This window comes from Pogona vitticeps, chromosome 1 (assembly GCF_051106095.1).
Source record: "Pogona vitticeps strain Pit_001003342236 chromosome 1, PviZW2.1, whole genome shotgun sequence".
NCBI classification, from domain to species: domain Eukaryota; kingdom Metazoa; phylum Chordata; class Lepidosauria; order Squamata; family Agamidae; genus Pogona; species Pogona vitticeps.
The window spans coordinates 168631923-168651364 of record NC_135783.1 but is presented as its reverse complement, the minus strand read 5'-3'; the positions used below and the strand labels follow the sequence as shown (position 1 = coordinate 168651364).

At 42.7% G+C, this 19442-nt stretch overlaps 1 protein-coding gene across 4 annotated transcripts in view; it reads right to left on the bottom strand.

Annotated features, from left to right (window-relative positions):
- The window catches only part of ITGB2 (integrin subunit beta 2), a 98883-nt gene that overhangs the window by 68768 nt on the left and 10673 nt on the right, over window positions 1–19442 (bottom strand). For all 4 annotated transcript variants that reach the window (XM_020809213.3, XM_072994750.2, XM_020809218.3 and 1 more), the window contains 4 exons: window positions 17721–17781; window positions 12573–12661; window positions 9847–10021; window positions 8306–8476 (listed from right to left, as the gene is read on the bottom strand). In XM_020809213.3, the coding sequence (XP_020664872.1) occupies window positions 8306–8476; window positions 9847–10021; window positions 12573–12661; window positions 17721–17781 (496 nt within the window). The remainder of the gene's footprint in view (window positions 1–8305; window positions 8477–9846; window positions 10022–12572; window positions 12662–17720; window positions 17782–19442) is intronic.

Sequence of the window (19442 nt, the reverse complement as noted above, 5' to 3'; positions counted from 1 at the left end):
AAGCTTATGCTTATATACTAAAACAGAAAAGGCAGAAGTTAGTTTTCAGAGCTGATCAAACTAGATTACCGTATTTTTTGCACCATAAGACGCACTTTTCCCCCTCCAAAATGTGGGTGGGGAAGTCAGTGCGTCTAATGGTGTGAATGCAGCAATTTCGTCGCTGCTGGCCCCGTGGGGGGGAGCGTCGCAAGGGTCCGGGTGAGCCTTCCAGGACCCTTGCGAGGCTCCCCCACCCCCCCACGGGGCCAGCACCGGCGAAATCGCCAGCTTCCAGGTGGGGGGAACGTCGCAAGGATCCTGGAAGCTCACTCAGATCCTTGCGACGCTCCTCCCACCCACGCACCGGCCAGCACTGGCAAAATCGCCAGGTTCTGGGAGTGTTTTGAGGCTTCCCAAGCCTCAAAACACTCCCAGAAGCTGGCGATTTTACCCCCCCTGGTCCCATGGGGGGGTGGGTGGAGGGTGGCAAGGGTCCAAGGGAGCCTTCCAGGACCCTTGCCACCCTCCCCCCACCACCCCGCGGGGCCAGCCCTGGCGAAATCGCCAGGTTCTGGGAGTGTTTGGAAGCTTGATAAGCCTCCAAACACACTCAGAAGCTGGCGATTTTAACCCCCCCCGCTCTGTGGGGGGTGGGGGGAGGGTGGCAAGGGTCCAAGGGAGCCTCCCTTGGACCCTTGCCACCCTCCCCCCACCCCCCGCGGGGCCAGCACTGGCAAAATCGCCAGGTTCTGGGGGTGTTTGGAGGCTTCCCAAGCCTCAAAACACTCCCAGAAGCTGGCGATTTTACCCCCCCTGGTCCCATGGGGGGGGTGGAGGGTGGCAAGGGTCCAAGGGAGCCTTCCAGGACCCTTGCCACCCTCCCCCCACCCCCCCCGCGGGGCCAGCCCTGGCGAAATCGCCAGGTTCTGGGAGTGTTTGGAAGCTTGATAAGCCTCCAAACACACTCAGAAGCTGGCGATTTTAACCCCCCCCCGCTCTGTGGGGGGTGGGGGGAGGGTGGCAAGGGTCCAAGGGAGCCTCCCTTGGACCCTTGCCACCCTCCCCCCACCCCCCGCGGGGCCAGCACTGGCAAAATCGCCAGGTTCTGGGGGTGTTTGGAGGCTTCCCAAGCCTCAAAACACTCCCAGAAGCTGGCGATTTTACCCCCCCTGGTCCCATGGGGGGGGTGGAGGGTGGCAAGGGTCCAAGGGAGCCTTCCAGGACCCTTGCCACCCTCCCCCCACCCCCCCGCGGGGCCAGCCCTGGCGAAATCGCCAGGTTCTGGGAGTGTTTGGAAGCTTGATAAGCCTCCAAACACACTCAGAAGCTGGCGATTTTAAACCCCCCCCCCGCTCTGTGGGGGGTGGGGGGAGGGTGGCAAGGGTCCAAGGGAGCCTCCCTTGGACCCTTGCCACCCTCCCCCCACCCCCCGCGGGGCCAGCACTGGCAAAATCGCCAGGTTCTGGGGGTGTTTGGAGGCTTCCCAAGCCTCAAAACACTCCCAGAAGCTGGCGATTTTACCCCCCCTGGTCCCATGGGAGGGTGGGTGGAGGGTGGCAAGGGTCAAAGGGAGCCTTCCAGGACCCTTGCCACCCTCCCCCCACCCCCCCGCGGGGCCAGCCCTGGCGAAATCGCCAGGTTCTGGGAGTGTTTGGAAGCTTGATAAGCCTCCAAACACTCTCAGAAGCTGGCGATTTTAACCCCCCCCCCCCGCTCTGTGGGGGGTGGGGGGAGGGTGGCAAGGGTCCAAGGGAGCCTCCCTTGGACCCTTGCCACCCTCCCCCCACCCCCCGCGGGGCCAGCCCTGGCGAAATCGCCAGGTTCTGGGAGTGTTTGGAAGCTTGATAAGCCTCCAAGCACTCTCAGAAGCTGGCGATTTTAAACCCCCCCCCCGCTCTGTGGGGGGTGGGGGGAGGGTGGCAAGGGTCCAAGGGAGCCTCCATTGGACCCTTGCCACCCTCCCCCCACCCCCCCACGGGGCGGGGGGGGGGGTAAAATCGCCAGCTTCTGGGAGTGTTTGGAGGCTTGGGGAGCCTCCAAACACTCCCAGAAGCTGGCGAATTTACCCCCCCTGGCCCCATGGGGGGGTGGGGGAACGTGGCAAGGGTCCAAGGGAGCCTCCCAGGACCCTTGCCAGGCTCCCCCCCACCCCCCCCACGAGGACAGCGGGGGCAAAATCGGGAGCTTCCAGGACCTTTTCTGAGCCTGGAAAGGCTCAGAAAAGGTCCTGGAAGCTGCCTATTTTGCCCCCTCTGTCGCCCGGGGGAGGCAGGGTGAGTCTCCAAAGGGTCCTAGGGTGTGTTCTAGGACCCTTTGGAGACTCACCCTGCCTCCCCCGGGGGCCAGAAGGGGCAAAATCGCCACCTTCTGGGGCTCTTTTGAGGCTTGGGAAGCCTCAGAAGAGCCCCAGAAGGTGGCGATTTTGCCCCCTCTGGCCCCTGAGGGAGGCAGGGTGAGTCTCCAAAGGGTCCTAGAACACACCCTAGGACTCTTTGGAGACTGACCCTGCCTCCCCTGGGGGCCAGAGGGGATGAAACCGCCACCTTTGGGGGCTCTTCTGAGGCTTGGGAAACTTCAGAAGAGCCCCAGAAGCTGGCAATTTCACCCCCTCTGGCCCCCGAGGGAGGCAGGGGGAGGCTCCAAAGGGTCCTGGAACACACCCTAGGACCCTAGGGTGTGTTCCATAAGATGGACCTCTCCATAAGGCTCACCAAGTTTTAGGAGAAGAAAGCAGATAATTTTTTTCCTGTTTTCTTCTCCTAAAAATTTGGTGCGTCTTATGGAAAGGTGCGTCTTATGGAGCGAAAAATACGGTAACTGCTTATGAGCAGAACAGTAAAGGTTGCAGAGTGAGGAATTTAAAATTTGGAGAAAGCAGTATTAAACCTGTAATTTATTTACTGGAGAATGCTGATGGAAAAGATCAGTAGAACAAGTCACTCATAGACATAAAGGCATCATTGTATCAGAAGTCTGACTGAGATAGAGGAGTGGACAGTAATATAGAATTAAGTACAGTGGGTATTAGGATTTCTAACTGAGTTTGATTTTGATTATGAACTACATTAAAATTATTGCAAAATACAACCAATACCATGGTAGAAAGGGAAAGAGGTGGAGGTGTCAACAATATTATTTATCTGGATCCATGAGATTTTACAGAATCATACGTCAGACGCTCATCTCAGTCTGATATTAGCAAAGCTGCACTTGGGAGGAGATTGCTTTACATTCTAGAACCAACAGCTTTTGCAAAGGAAGAGAAAGCATATCAGAGGTAATATAACTCCAAGAGCTTCTGTTACTATAACATCTTTGAAGGACAGAGTAAGCAATTCACATTCAAAAGGTAATGTGAACAGCTTTAAAAAAATTAGGAGAGGAGAAGCAGTAGTTAAATCAAAAGCAGGAGAGAAAGCTTCAGGAAAAACAAATGGCTGCCACTTGCAGTGGTCAAAATGGCACAGCCAGCAGCTTCAGTGACTGCAAATCCTGAAACTCTATTAACATCTGAAAAAACTTGCCAAGCTAAAAAGAGACTGTTGGTGAGATTCCAGGAAACGGTGCCTGAGAATGCCAGACCAGAGGAGAGAGGAGATTCATCTCATCCTAGGAAACAAAAAGTTCAAGATCCTGATTACCTGTCCTACCTGGAAATATTGTCATTCCAAAGTAAACCACTCTGGAGAGATAAAAGAACTGTTTATAGCACCAGTTTCCCTTGACCTAGAGATTGGTTGCGAAGTAGAAGGAGAACTTCAACAAGGTTGGGTTAATGGAGAACTCTTCAGAAAGAGAAAAAGAGATGGATATCTTGCAGATATGTTGTTGCATATAGAAAATAAATTAGTAATGACTAATGGCAATAAAATTGATACAATTAAAAGGTAAAAATATTAAAAGTTATTGTCACATGGCTTGGAATTTAAATATGAACCCAAATGTGCTATACTAATATAAACTGATTTCATTAAAGGTAAAAATGTGAAAATGAAAAAGTAGAAAATGTATTGAAAAAGTATGATAAACACAACCTAAAAACAGTATTCAGGCACACCACAAAAATACAACAAATGTTACGGTCAGGAAATGACAAAAGTGACCCCCTCACCACTGCAGGAGTATACCGGATGTGATGAGATGGGTTTTTGAGGTAAAATCTTTTAAGGAATATGGGTTTTGTAATTAAGAAATGAGCAAGAGAGGTTCCATCTTGTTTCTTTGTATAAAGTATCTTTGCTATGCTGACAGGTTGTTTTCTAGGCGAGCAGAGAGAATGTTATTCTGATAGCCTGAGAAAAGGACTCGGTGTGATTAGATGGGAATTGTTGTGACTCTTTGATAAACTACAGTAACCCAAATAACATCTGGTGTTTATGGGAAAGAAGTCATGTGGTGCGACAGGACTGTTTGCCTAGTAACGAACTCTGATTGGATGACATCGTGGGAAGGTGCGATAAGCCCTTGCCAGTTACTCTTGAAAAAGGAACTTTTTGCCTATGGACATTGTCTTTCCAAGACCGACTCTTCATTCATTCGTGACACATGGGACTAACCTTTACTATACTGGATTACCCTTGGACTTATGGGCTTTTTCCTAAGGACTATGCATGGACTATTTCCTATGGACTGTTACCTATGGAATACTCTTTATGAACTTCTTTTCTTGAAATACTTCATATGGACTATACTCTTGGACTTTTCTAAGGACAATGGGACTTTTACTGAATCTTTCTTTTTAGTACAGGATTCTTGTTCTACAGGATCACTGAGGACTATAGCCTTTTTATAACCTAATTGGATTATTTTGTTTTTACTAATGAATTACTGGACTGGAACTGTTTTTATTCTTTTTAATGGCTTTTTGGTGTTTTTGTAAGGTTTTTGAACACTTTTCTATTTTTCATGTTTTCTTTGCCTCACTACATCTTTGTAACTAACCAGCACAATGCTAGTTTATTTGCTTTGGTTTAATTTGGCTTTGATACTTAGTAACATGCTTATTCTTTAATAAATTAAAGATTATAAAACTCAATTGGTTTTCTGAACAGTACACTTGTCATAGGGTCATCTGAGAGTACTGCCTCGGCCTAGCTTACTTAGAGTCCTGCCTGTGGTGCAAGATAAGTCTCAGGACTACAAAGCCCACATGGTTTTATTTCAGTAATAGAGAAAGGGCACAAGGGCATCTTATGTGGGCAGACTTGTAAGAGGGAGTGTTGTAGCATGGCTAGCTGAGTTTGGACTCACTCAGCCCATTTTAGCATGTGCAAACTCCTGATTGCTCTCTGTCCAGGCTTACACGTGTGTTTTCGAACCCGTGTTTGCTGACACCGGATACCTTGCTGTTGTGGCCAGAGATATATTGGGACCACAAAAGACAGCATCCACACCAGAATCAAAGAACATGAAAGACACTAAAGATTAAAACAACTGGAAAAATCAGCAGTAGCTGAACATGCCCCGAAACAAACTGGAAATGAAATCTTATTTCAAAACACAGAAGTACTGGAAAACACCAGCAATCATTATGTTAGATTATACAGGGGAGCCATTGAAATCCACAAACACCAGCACAGCTTCAACAAAAAAGAAGAAAATCTAAAACTCAACAAAGCCTGGCTCCCAGCATTGAAAAATACAGCTTGCAAAAAGGTCAATAAACTCTACCATGCACACAATAGACTAGCTAACATCACACACAGTGACAGATCATTTCCCCCTTATCACAACAATACACCCATAACAAAAACCACCCTGATCGCCATAATCACCCGATCTCCTGAAAAGGACAAAACCCTCATCCCACAACTATAAATACTCAACTGTCCTATACACTACACCAGAACACAGACAAAGTTCTGTCCTCTGAGGATGCCTGCCACAGAGATGGGCAAAACCTTCAGAAAGAAAAACCTCCAGAACATGGCCAAACAGCCCAAAAAACCTACAATAACCATATGATAAATAATATTACATATAGGACCATTGTTAGTAAGATTAACTAAATGTAATGTATTATTTATCTGATTGATATAAGAGTGTATTTTGAGTAAGTATGATTATAGATGTACAAGAATTACATATTAAAGATGTGTGAAATGTATCAGCACTGTGAATTATATATACTGTATGTGTATGATCCATGGTTCACTGCTCGCTATGGAGAACTGTGCAGGGATTCTCAAATGAGCAAAGAAGCAAAGGAGGGAGGAATGTGATGGCAAACTAACCAGTTTTACCTAGTAACAGCAGAAATAAGGTGAATGGCTGGAAGAAAGCAGGAGGTGAGCCATTCCATGAGAGCCTGCAGGAGGTGGAGTGAAGAAGAGCTGAAGAGAACTGGGGAGAGTCAAATTGTATCTTGATGAGTGAGGTAATATCTTAAGAGTGGGCTAGAACTTGGGAGAGTTATTTTTCTGGGACAGGGAGGTTGTAAGTTTGAGAGCTATCATGTAACTCAGTGTAAATTTAAGTTGAACTACTAGTTTTACCAGTTGTTATGTTATAAAGAACATATACGTTTAATTCTTAAAACTGCTTGGGCTCATGTATTTTGGGTTGAAGGTAAATCAGTTAAAAGGCCATTTTAAATGTGATTTGTCTGGATGAAGGCTGCTCATATGGCATATAACTACAGAATATTTGGCTCATGTTATCAGGTCCTCGGACAGCCAGTTGCTAAGAAAAAGCCAGTCTGAAAGAGAAAGGGCTTCATAGGTTAAAACCAGCATTTTTATTTGTGCCCGGAAACAGATCAACCGTCAGTGGAACTGTTGTAAGAGGGAAGTTATATGTTCCCTCTAACCAGCCTCAGATAACAATCTGGTTGTGTCATTTTGAGCCCACTGGAGTTTAAGAACACATTCCAAAGGCAGCCCCATGCAGAGTGTGTTACAGTAATCCAACTGGGATGTAACTAGGGCATGTGTCACCATGACCATATCAGACCTCTCAAGAAATGGATGCAGCTGGCACATTAGTTTAAAACGCCGCAAAGGCATTTCTGGCCACCATAGAAACCTGGACATCCAGGCTCAGAGATGAATTCAATGATGGTCTTACTACTGCCTCCTTTAAGTATTTCTTTTATTTATTTCTTTGTTTAATTTCTATACCACCCATCTGGCAACCCAGGCCACTCTGTATGCTGGGATCCTACCCTGCTGCAAGGAAGTATTCACCACCCCACAGACCCACTCAGTCAATCCCTTTTTGGCAGCTTTTATAAGCCAGGAAGGGCAAGGGTCCAGCAGAAATGTGGCAGCTTTCACCTTTCCATGGGTCCTGAGTTACATCCACAGGACCTGTATGAACGACAGCATCCAGTCAGAGTAGACCTGAGCAATTTTGTCTGCAAAGTGCAGAACAAATTCTTCACAGCAATCTACAGTATGGTCTGCATTCTCTTCTTGCAGGGCATGATGTAATAGGCCCTTGACTACTCAAAAAAGCTCTGCTGGGTGACTGTGCAGACACCATGGTGGAAGAGAAAAATGACTTTCGTTGCCGCCACTGCCATGAAATACTGTAGGGTAGGTCTTCACTCTGCATTGAGTCAGATTAATTCCTGTTTTCCAGCATTGTCATTGTACTTTCCATCCCACTTGTTCCATCACCACCAGTTCCTCAGACAATTTTTCCTAAACTTGCATACTTGTCTCCTATCACACCTGCTCATATTCCTGAGTCCTATTTTTCCGATTGACAAAAGCTTTTATCACAATTCATAAACAAATCTGAGATCGCAGAATTCCTATTTCACTCTGAAATATCCACAATAAACAAGGTGGGCTGGGTATTTTTAACTTTCTTTATTACTACATTGCATAAGCTACTCCAAATGATTAGGTTTGTGCACAACTCTCAAGCTGATGCATGGTTTGCCTTGGAGACTTGTGATCAGTCCCTTGATAAAATCAGTGAGTTGCCTTTTTTATCCTGAACTAACATAAAACTAAAACCTACAACCAAGCCCTATATATTGAGTACTCTTTGTATTTGGAAACACTTGCAGAGAAAACTCATCCTTTCTCTCTACCTGCTTACATTGTTCCTGTAGATCATCCTTTGTTTGTAGATCATGATAAATTTATTTGTTTTACATCTTGGGAAGGAAATGGAATAATTTATTGGAAAGACAATGACTACACCTGAAGGGAATTTAACTATGATAATATAACTAAGTTTATATTTAGTATTTTATGTGCAAGAAACTCATGGCACATATGTGCAAGAAACTTGTGTACAAGAATTAGTTACAAGAATTCTAAATGGTAGTTTTTTATGACTGGAGATATTCAATGACTGAGAATATACCTACCAATCCGAGCCTGTTTGGTAATCTTGTTGAGAGCTTTAAGCAGATCTCCTCCTAGCTTCTTCACATTTTGTAGATCATCTCCCATAGAGTATGAAAGGTCCATTAAATAGTAGAGATCTATGGGATAATCCTCACCACGGCGGAACGTCACATTAAAAATCGCAGGCTGATCTGTCAGTGGAAGAGACAAGAACCATCATTTCCTCCAATTCTACAGCACCAAACAAGGCTTGAGACTTACTTGTATAAATAGCACACATCACAACTGCCTTCCCTAATGTGGGACCTTCAGAAATCTTTCACAGTGCCCAAAGTCATTCTTAAGTCATTTTCTTGACTTAAACATTATTTTTAACATGCAGTTGGGTACATGCGCAACAATCCAAACCATCATCAAAATGTAGCTAACCTCGAAGAATGGGAGTCATGGTACTGGGATGCACCTAGCCCAAAACTCTGATTGGTAGCAGCTCTCCAGGATCTCAAGACAAAATTCTTTCCCAGCCTTATCTCAAGATCCCATGCCTTCCCTTGTGATTTTATGTCATGGCAGCACTGTGATTTTACCATGCAGCTGAAGACCATGAAGGCTTTAATTTGATGAATGTTGATAAGGCAGCATTCAGATAAAAATCAAGTTCATGAAAAAGCATTCTTTCTTTACTAGATTCCATTGGCCAGATGCCAACTATTTTATGTCCAGCCATGCATAGCCACCATTTTGTAACTGACCATGTTGCTATGGCAATCATCTGTATGGTGGCTCCTAAAACACTTTCAAAACTCCAGAGGTGTCCATGTTGGGCCTGGTATTTAGAGGAGCTGCCGGTCTTCCATTTTGATCTTCTGTCTTCCATTTTGTTTGGTTAGGCAAAACTGCAGTGTTCTCACAGTTTGAAGGTGAAGCAAAGGATTGTCGTGTTTTAATTTTTTTTGGGAAATCAAGCAAGACAGAGACAACAGATGTGCTTATCAAATGCTAATGAGCTTATTTATACTTTACATACCTGAGTTTATCACTGAACAAGGTAGTTCACATGCTATATTGCACTTTGAAGTATAATGAAGTAGCAACGTATTACCCAGATGTAACTTCTCGGTGGAAACAGCAAAAATGTAAAAATATTGTTTGCTTCACTTAATTTCTTGTGCTGACTTGTGCGCCAAGCTGTCATCCATTCCAGCTATTGGGCGCCTCTGTAAGTTACTCAATAAACTCCTTGTAAGTAAACCTAGAGCTTGCCCATCATTTCCTCTAAAATTCTGCTCCCACAGAGCCGGGGTGCAATACAGAACATGAACCCCAAAATACTGGAATCCCACAACACTGGTATATGCTTACCTTTATTTTGTAATCCTGATGATTTAACTATAACTAGAGTGCCCCAATTTTAGGATGAAGAAATGGAAGAAAATACATTTAAAAACCTGTATTCTTTGAATGTCTGGTGCAGTCAAAAGGAACTCTACTATTCTATGATTTATCAGAAAACTGATTATTTATAATCATCTCTATTGTCTACATTAGTACAAATTAGTACCTTTTCTTAGCTGCAGATGCACCTTCTCTGGGTAGATTTGTCTCAGGCCATGAGGGGGGTCAGGGATGGCAAAGCTTTTTGGAAAAACAATATCTTCTTCTTCACATCCCCTCAACAGGAGCTGCTGCTTGGTATCACAACGAATAGAATCTGGTTCTCCCACTTTTGTGAAATTCTGTATATTATATAAAAAGAAAAGTTTTTTTAAAAAAAGCACGATGAGTTAATACCTTCAGTAGGACTAACCACAAAATTATCGGCAAGCTTTTGAAATGTCCAAATTTCTTCATCAGGCAAGCTAGAAAAAGTAGATTGGGGTGGGGAAAGGTTGGAAAAGATTGATTTGATGTTGAAGTCACTAAGTTTTCATGGTGAAGTGAAGATGGGGAGGAAAGTTACAAATTAAAATGATTAAAGCTTTACTAAGTGTCAGGCAGTTTTCCCTTTATATCTTGGACTGCTAGGACAAAAAAGTGATGACTTATTCCCCTAATTTTCAAATATAAAATCAAATAGTTAATCAGATTTGCCTCTCACTGGTCAAATACACAGGTTGTTTAGCAGGCAGAGAGCATTTTTAGACAGGCAAAGCAGGACATTAAATTTGAGTAGTCAATATATTTTAGGTACAGTGGTGCCTTGCTTGACGAGGATAATCCGTTTCAGCGAAATCGCTGTAGAGCAAAATCCTTGTCAAGCGAAATAAAAAAGCCAATTGAAACGCATTGAAAACTGTTCAATGCATTCCAATGGGTGAAATAACTGCTTGTCTAGCAAAGATCCTCCATAGGATGGCCATTTTTGGGTGCCTGTGCAGTGAAAAATGCCTCCTAAAAACAGCGGGGGGCCATTTTGAGCAGCCGGTGGCCATTTTGAAAACCCGACGATCAGCTGTTTTGATCGTCATAATGCGAAGAATCGGTTCCTGAAGCAGGGAACCAATTGTTGCTAAGCGAAAAAAGCCCATTAAAACATTGTTTTGCGATCGCAATTGCAATCACAAAAACATCATCGTGAAGTGGATTTGTCGTCAAGCGGGGCACCACTGTATTAGGGATGACCCAATATCTTTTGGACAATCAAGGAAGAACAGTTTTAGAACCCATGTTTTTACACAGTGATCAAAATCCAATAGCAGACCACAACTAGAGTAGGCCCATTGAATCAGTGTGGATTTGGTGAGTTAACGCCTCTATAATGTCATTGCTACTTACTACTGGATTTCAGCCAGTGGATTCTATGTTCAATCTGCAGCATTTCTAGTTAAAAAGACATCAGGCAGCAGGCCCAAGAAACATGGTAACTGCTTGACCCTTTTTAGTATTTGTATACAGTACTCACTGTTGTTAACTTTAACATTGTCTTTTTGTGATGTAAAACACCTTGGGTCCTTTCTAAGGAGCAAGGTGAAATAAAAATATTTTAAATAAAAAATACATTTGCCTGAGATTTTTGAGAACTACAGCCAGTCAGAACAGAACTGTGGGGTTCACCTAAGTTATGCATTGTAAGTTATGCATTATTCATGTTATATGTTAATATGGTTTAGGGGCAGGGATGAAAGAAATGCTAAAAGGCTGAGCCTGAGAGTCAGTCAGCCAAGAGTCTGAGTCTGGAATCATTGTGAGAGGATAGTTTGGGGGGTCTGAGGAGTGATTAGTCTGAGAGTAACTTGTGATAATACAGAAGGTTAATATGGAAGCTTCATGAATCTTGAAGAATGTGCCTAGGAATGATTCCAGAAACCACCTGTAATTAATAAACCTGCTCTGTTGAAAAGTAGGTACTGGATGGACCTTCGTCTTTTCTAAGTAAAATAAGATGATAAAGAGATCAACTGGTGGCAGCGTATCACAGGGCATGCTGAGGTACCTTGTGAGCTCTGTGTTTGGGGAGACAAGCAGGGGCCACAAGGGCAAACACCACAGGAACCATAATCAGTACTTCTTTCCACACTTTGTTTTGCACATACCAAGGTTGGGTAACCTATTTCAGCTCAAGAGCTGAACTGGCTATGGGCAAGCATGCCAGGTCTCATGTGCCAGCAACTAGTAAGGATATAGCACCCTCTTAAGACTACTCTTGCTGCTGATATAAATCCTAATATGCTTGCCTCAATCCACTCCGGCTAAGATGTGTGCACACAAAGTTAATGTATACATGCAAACATCTTAGTATTGTTGTTTGGATTTAGATCATAATTCTCATAATCTCTACATATCATAGTCCATGGTAAGGATTATGTAAACTGCAGTCCAGCAACCCCTGCAAGGCCACATTTAGCCACCTCAGTGGTAGCCCCCACTACAAAAACAGGAGTTTGAAGTGGGAAATAGACTATGCTTTCCCTGCAAAGGAAGACAAACATAGTTTTCACATACAATACAAAGATATATTTTGTAAGCCACTCTGTTGAACGTCCACTGAGTGGAAGGTCCAACTAGTGTAATTGATGCAGATTGTACACTTGCCCCAGCTTAGTCATTGCACAAGCAGTGACCTCCACACAGATAACTCATTCTCCACTTGCCCAACAGCAACACTTGTGCAAGCAGCATGATCTCATGCTTCTATGTTGCCAATACTTTCTGCTCCATATAATACCCAATATTGTAATGGCTACAGTGTACAAGTTAAGAGGATTAAAATGTCTGGAAAATATAAAATATATGAAATGTATATTTCATGTGAAATGTGAAATATGAGATCAAAGAAACAAAACATACCTGCTTCTTACACCAGGCACAACCAGGGCTAGACGTGACACACTCCTGACATGTTTTTACATTGTATTTTGTGCATTCAAGAGAAAGTGCTGAAGAATAAAGAGGAAATAAAATTAAAGTCAATAAGACTGCAAGTGAAGAAACAGAAACACTCTATATCAAGTAAGATAGAGAAACATCCTGGCCCATGAAAAAACCTGTCAAAACCTACAGTTATGTATTTAGGCCCGTCAAATAGGTTCAAAATTGGGAGCAAGCTTCTGAAATCTTCAATCTCTTAATCAAGCACAGATTTACAAAAAACAAGGAACAGGAAAGGGGGGAGGGGCTGAAGCCTTGGCCTTGATCTCCAGAGACACACCCTTACAGCTAAGAGTGTTTTCTAGTTCTTTCTGCTTTCGAGTAGTCTCAAGATAAAACCAGATGGCCAAATTGTAGTGCACTGGATCAAACTGGAGCAGGCCAGTCACTTTGCTGTGGAGTATGTCATTTTCATTTACTGGAAACCACAAAGCAAGAAATGGAATGAATAAACATTGCAGTGCTTGGTGTTAACAAACTAAAGTGAACTGGAACAGGATATTTTCAGTAAGAAAATTACAAATTCTTTGACTCATGAAATGAAAAACTCAGAAGAAATAGAGGAGCTGTAATACTGAGGTGAAGGGACGTGGTGGCGCTGCGGCTTAAACCACAGAAGCCTCTGTGCTGCAAAGTTGGAAGACCAGCAGTCTTAAGATCGAATCCACATAACGGAGTGAGCTCCCGTCGCTTGTCCCAGCTCCTGCCAACCTAGCAGTTCAAAAGCATATAAAAATGCAAGTAGATAAATAGGTACCACCATGGTGGGAAGGTAACGTTCTGTGTCTAGTCACGCTGGCCACGTGACCACGGAAACTACTCTACAGCTTAGAAACGGGGATGAGCACCGCCCCCTAGAGTAGGACATGACTGGACTAAATGTCAAGGGGAACCTTTACCTTTACCTAATACTGAGGCAAGAAACAGAACAGGAAGTTCGGAGCTGTACCTAAAGATCTGTTCGAATAATAGCAGACTCTATGGAAATCTTATCAAAATAACCATAATTCAAGTCTATGCTCTTACTACCTCTGCCGAAGAAGATGAAATTGATAGCTTTCATGTGAACATGCTGGAGAAAATCAATCACACACCGAACTAGACATGTTTATAATCATGGGTGACTGGAATGCAAAATTATGGGGAAAGCAGAACCATATGTGGTTGAAAAAATTGGCCTAGGGGATAGAAATGAAACAGAAGAACAACTCTTAGTTGTGTGAGGCCAGCAATCTGTTTATTGCAAATACATGCTTCAAACAACTGGAGAGACAGCTGTACATGTGGACATCACCAGATGGTCAATACAAAAACCAAATAGACTATGGCAGGAGATGTATTCTCTTTGCCAAAACTGGATCTGACACTGATCATGAACTGTTTATATCTAACGTTATAGTAAAGATGAAAAAGAACACTAAAAGAATCATAGTGCCAAAATATAATCTAAACAATGCTCCTGAAGAATTTAAAGTACACCTAAGGGACAGATTTGTGTTACTAAATTCAACTGACCATGAAACAGAAGAACTATGTGGAGCCAGAGAAAACAAACTGGGGGAGAAAGCAAAAAAAATTCCTGTAGTAAAAAGAAATGAAAAAAACAGGATACATGAAGAAGCAGAAGTAAAGGGTGGCCGAAGTAGGGTCAGAACCCTGAACACAGTTTTTCAGCAACTATAATGTAGAGACAAAGAGAACTACAGTACTACAACAATCAGTGCGAAGAAATACAGAAGAAGAACAAAAGGGGGAAAACAGGATATTTCTTCCAGGAAATCCAATAAATCAAAGGGAAATTTAAGCCTCGATTAGGATTAGGTCCGCATAGTCAAAGCTATGGTTTTTCCTGTAGTGATGTATGGAATTGAGAGCTGGACCATAAAGAAGGCTGATGGCCAAAGAATCAATGATTCTGAATTGTGGTGCTGGAGGAGACTCTTGAGAGTCCCCTGGACTGCAAGGAGAACATACCTATTGATAGGTTTAAGTCAAACCTGAGAGAATTGTTGAATACAATTCTATAAGTATTGACAGGATCAGAGCTACAAATGTGTATAGCTAGAATTAATACAGCTGAGTTGATTGTGACAGCTGAGAGAAGGATCTCAGGATTGGACAATTCTGAGATAAAGCTAGCAGAGCTAGCACACACACTCTGTTGGTGGTGTGGGATGGTTGATGTGTCGGATTGCTGTCGTCAAAGTGCTGTGTTGGAGAGATCCTGGGAGAAGCCTGTCTCCGTGCTACATATTGGGAGAAGAACTTTGGCTTCAGGACTGCTCATCTGGTAAATGAACTCTGGACTAATTTACAAGGACTTTGACTGTGATTTGCGTATTGAATCCTGTTGAACTGCGATTTGCGTATTGAATCCTGTTGAACTGCTGTGCATGACCTCAGACTGGAAAACTAAGACTAAAGCTGTAAAAGGTAAAGGTTCCCCTTGACAATTTTTGTCCAGTCGTGTTCGACTCTAGGGGCGGTGCTCATCCCCGTTTCCAAGCCATAGAGCCAGCGTTTTGTCCGAAGACAATCTTCCATGGTCACATGGCCAGTGCGACTTAGACATGGAATGCTGTTACCTTCCCATCGAGGTGGTCCCTATTTATCTACTTGCATTTGCATGCTTTTGAACTGCTAGGTTGGCGGGAGCTGGGACAAGCGACGGGTGCTCACTCCGTCACGTGGATTTGAACTTACGACTGCTTGGTCTTCTGACCCTACAGCACAGGCTTCTGTGGTTTAGCCCGCAGCGCCACCACGTCCCTTCCACTAAAGCTGTATATGTGTGTATAACTCCTGTAAATAATACAAGTAATTCTTCTATCAACACTACATGTTGTTTGGCGTCTTCATCTCAGGGAAGTTTTTCTACTGTTAGTGCCACCTGGTGTATCCTGGTAATACCGCACCTCTGTCACCTATCCATTTTGAAGGAAATCAAGCCTGAGTGCTCATTGGAAGGACAGATCCTGAAGCTGAGGCTCCAATTCTTTGGCCATCTCATGAGAAGAGAAGACTCCCTGGAAAAGCCCCTTATGTTGGGAAAGTGTGAAGGCACGAGGAGAAGGGGATGACAGAGAACAAGATAGATGCACGGTGTCATTGAAGCTACCAACATGAATTTGACACAACTCCGGGAGGCAGCGGAAGACAGGAAGGCCTGGCGTGCTCTGGTCCATGGGGTCATGAAGAGTCGGACACAACTTAACGACTAAACAACAAGAAATGATGTAAGATGCCTCTTTATACTTATTATTCTTAGCTTTAAATTTTGTCTTTTACTGATGTCAACCATTGTTGTGTACCTATTGTTTCCAACTTTAAATACTGTCTTTCAATTTATTTATTTGATTTATTTATTTGATTTATTTTTTTGATTTATTTTTTACTTGATTTATATGCCGCCCATCTGTCAGCCAAGGCCACTCTGGGCACTTTACAATAGCTAAACAGAAAATCATAGAATAACAAAATATTGTGACATCAAAACAAAATACCATAAAATACAGTGGGAGACATAGTGAAATACAGTACAATACATTTAATAGCATAAAAATGTCAGAATGTGAAGTTACATTATTGGAGGCACTGTTGCATCAAAGGTGGGGTAAAATATTTTAAATAAATAATGAATAAATTTCAATTTCTTCATTGTAAATGTTAAAGCTATGATATTCTATAGTCATTATTCTGGCCTTAATGTTCAACTTTACCTCTGGTTTTGCCCTTTCTGTTTTGACCTTCATTGCAGATGATTCAAATAATTGCTATTTTCTACAGTAACATGGTGTCATCCTTATATCTTATATTACTTATGTTTCTTTTACTAATTTCCACTCCTCTTTATCTGAATCTAATCCCACTTTCCATATTATGTTTCTCAATATAAGCTTTTGCTTCAAACACAAAACATGGTCGAAAATGTCATTTTCCCCTCAAATGACTCCTTCAACATGATTTCGAGCCAATGAGTAAATATTACTTGTGGTACAAAAACATTATCTGTCTATCCGTCCATCCATCTATTTATCTATCCATGCATCCATCTGTCTGTCTTTCTGGTCTGGTGTTTTCTATTTTTGATCTGCTGTCTTCCATTTTGTTTGGCTGTACAAAGCAGCTTCAGTGGTCTCCTGTCATGTGGGTGCATTAACGGATGATCAAGTTGACCTAACGGGTTCTTGGGCATGAAGGTGACCCGGGGATACAGATGTGCTTATCAGACATAACTAAAAGCTTGTTTGTGATTTTTCATATCGGCCATTAATACCTTAGCTTCACATGACAGGGACACAGGATAGAGGGTGTTTTGCATGTCTGTGGTGCTCATTAGATTGAAACATAGTAATGACACATTCCTCCGCTGCAGGTTATAGATGTAAACAGCAAAAGTTTATAAAAACTGCTGTATCTGAACAACAGTTCAGATTTCTTATGGTGACCTGCTGTTGTCTATTCCAGCCTATTGCGAACACCTGCGTGTTTATAAGTTACTCAATAAACATCCTCCTTGTAAACAAATTTGGAGCTGACTTCATTCAAGATGAAGGCCCTGGTTTTGGGATGCCTTGGTCTTGAATGACGAATTAGGAGCTATTTATTTGTTTACAGAAGACCTGCACCTGTAGGATAAGAAAAATAATTGGAGCAGAATTGTTGATAGGAATCAACACTATTACTTGCCTTTTCTCCTTGGGGATAGGAGTGTAAAGACAAAAGCCATCAATTTAAACTTTACTGTTACACTGCTATTGGGTCATGGTATAACTGCCTGGGGAGGAGTTGCTGACCATGCCTCCTGATTTCTGTCAATAGGGAACATTCTGAGCGACACCAGCTGTCCACCTACCATTCCTCCCACTAACTGTAGATCTGATGTGCAGCACAGAACGTCCACTAGCCAATGAAATTCATGTTAAATTATTACTTAAGATCATTTTTTCCAATGGTCTTAAGCAGGCTCCACAAGGGATTGCTCTCATCATGCTGTCCTACTTCCTAGGACAGCATTAAGACAGGTAGCACTATGTCCACTCCACCGTAATGGAAGTAGCAGCTCACCTGTTGAGGGGATCAGAAGAGTAGCTCCCAACAGTAGAAAGAAGGATTCATGAGACATCTCCTGTGAAATGTAAAAAATACACACAAAATGATTACATGGAGAAATGTAGGAGCGAAATGTTTACAAAGCATGCACCTAGTTTCTGTTACAGATTCAGACAGATATGAAGTGGGGGTAAAGAAGCTGGTGGAGAAAGAGTTTATACAGAATTTCTGAAGTTGCAATGGTCAGATCATGTAGTAATAATTTTTAAATGATTTCAATCCAAACCAATAAAAGCTAGTTAAGAGACAGTGTTGTGCAGTGGATAGTGTATTGGGTTAGGACTGAGGAAAACTCGGTTCATGTTTGTATTTGTCATGTAACTCATTGGGATAGCAACAGTAAACCACTCCTTGATGATCTCACTCGCTGCAAAAGGGAAACTGTGAGATGTGACTTGATGGACCAGAAGAAGGGCCACTACATTCATACCAGAGCTACACCAATTAGTCTACATTAGCAACTCTACAGCCCTACCTTTTGCCTAGTCCAACATCAATTTATTCTCCTGTTGCTAACGCATCATTATGTTTTTTGCAGGGAACATTTTTTCAGTCCAGTAACTGCAGGGTCAAAGCAAAATTGAACCATCTGACTCTTTCTTTCTCCCTATCTACACACTCAAACACACATATAGAGACATACATTCATACAAAGCTACACATAAAACACTCACATGTACTTGTGCACAAATACACAGCTGTGTACTCTCTCACTCATATATACATGCATTTATATATACTGTACATCCATTGGCAGTTCCCGTCCTCAACACTTTCATATACATTTTTAGTCTCTCACGCACATATTCTGGCAGTAGGAAAAAGGCTTGTTGGAGACACAACCTGGGAAAGGCTAGTGGCCTGCACTGACAGATGTGGTAGGCTATATTCTGGACCATGCACCCCTGCATGATGTGGACAATACATAAATTTTAGCAGTAAGAACAGATCCTCTATTTCACTCATATAATTTGTCTCTTTTGGACTCCTCCAGATGAAGCATTTGTTCTATGTAAAATACTGGGTTCTCTACCGATATTATTGGTATTTCCCCATCATCCATAGGATGATCTCCTGTTGTATACCATGCTCTCTCCCTCAACATGCAGCTATTCACTCCTTTTCAACCCTTTAACAGCAAAGCTTATTTTTAGAAACACTTTGCACCAGGGTGGTGTTTAACACTTCCCTTTTGCTGTTGATGTCTGTAGTGTCAGCTACTGACAGAAGTTTACAGATAGCACATTTTAAAAGACTCCAGCAGAAAAGTGGATTTCTTAAAGAAACATGTTTCTCTTAAAAGAGAGTTTGGATGCAAGTCTTAGTAAACTCTGCACTCTTTTAGGGTCAGGGAAAAGAAAGGGATATGGAATTTTTCCCATCCAAAAGCACCCTTTATTTGCTTTGTAATTTTTCTATGTTGTCTGCTACTTCCTGACTTTCAGATCTTCTTCTGCATTAGTCCAGAGCCCTCTCCTATCATTTCTTACTGCTTGCTGCTTTCTTCCTGTTTCACACTGGTTCTTGACATTTTGACAATTTCTGCTGAACTCAATATTGTCTCCAGCAAGAAGCTCATAAGTACAAGTGCTATATTCCTAGAAGCCACTGGCAATGGTGCGGCTAAAAATATTGTAAATAAATAAATAAATAAATATTCAGAAATAAAAGTAAAGG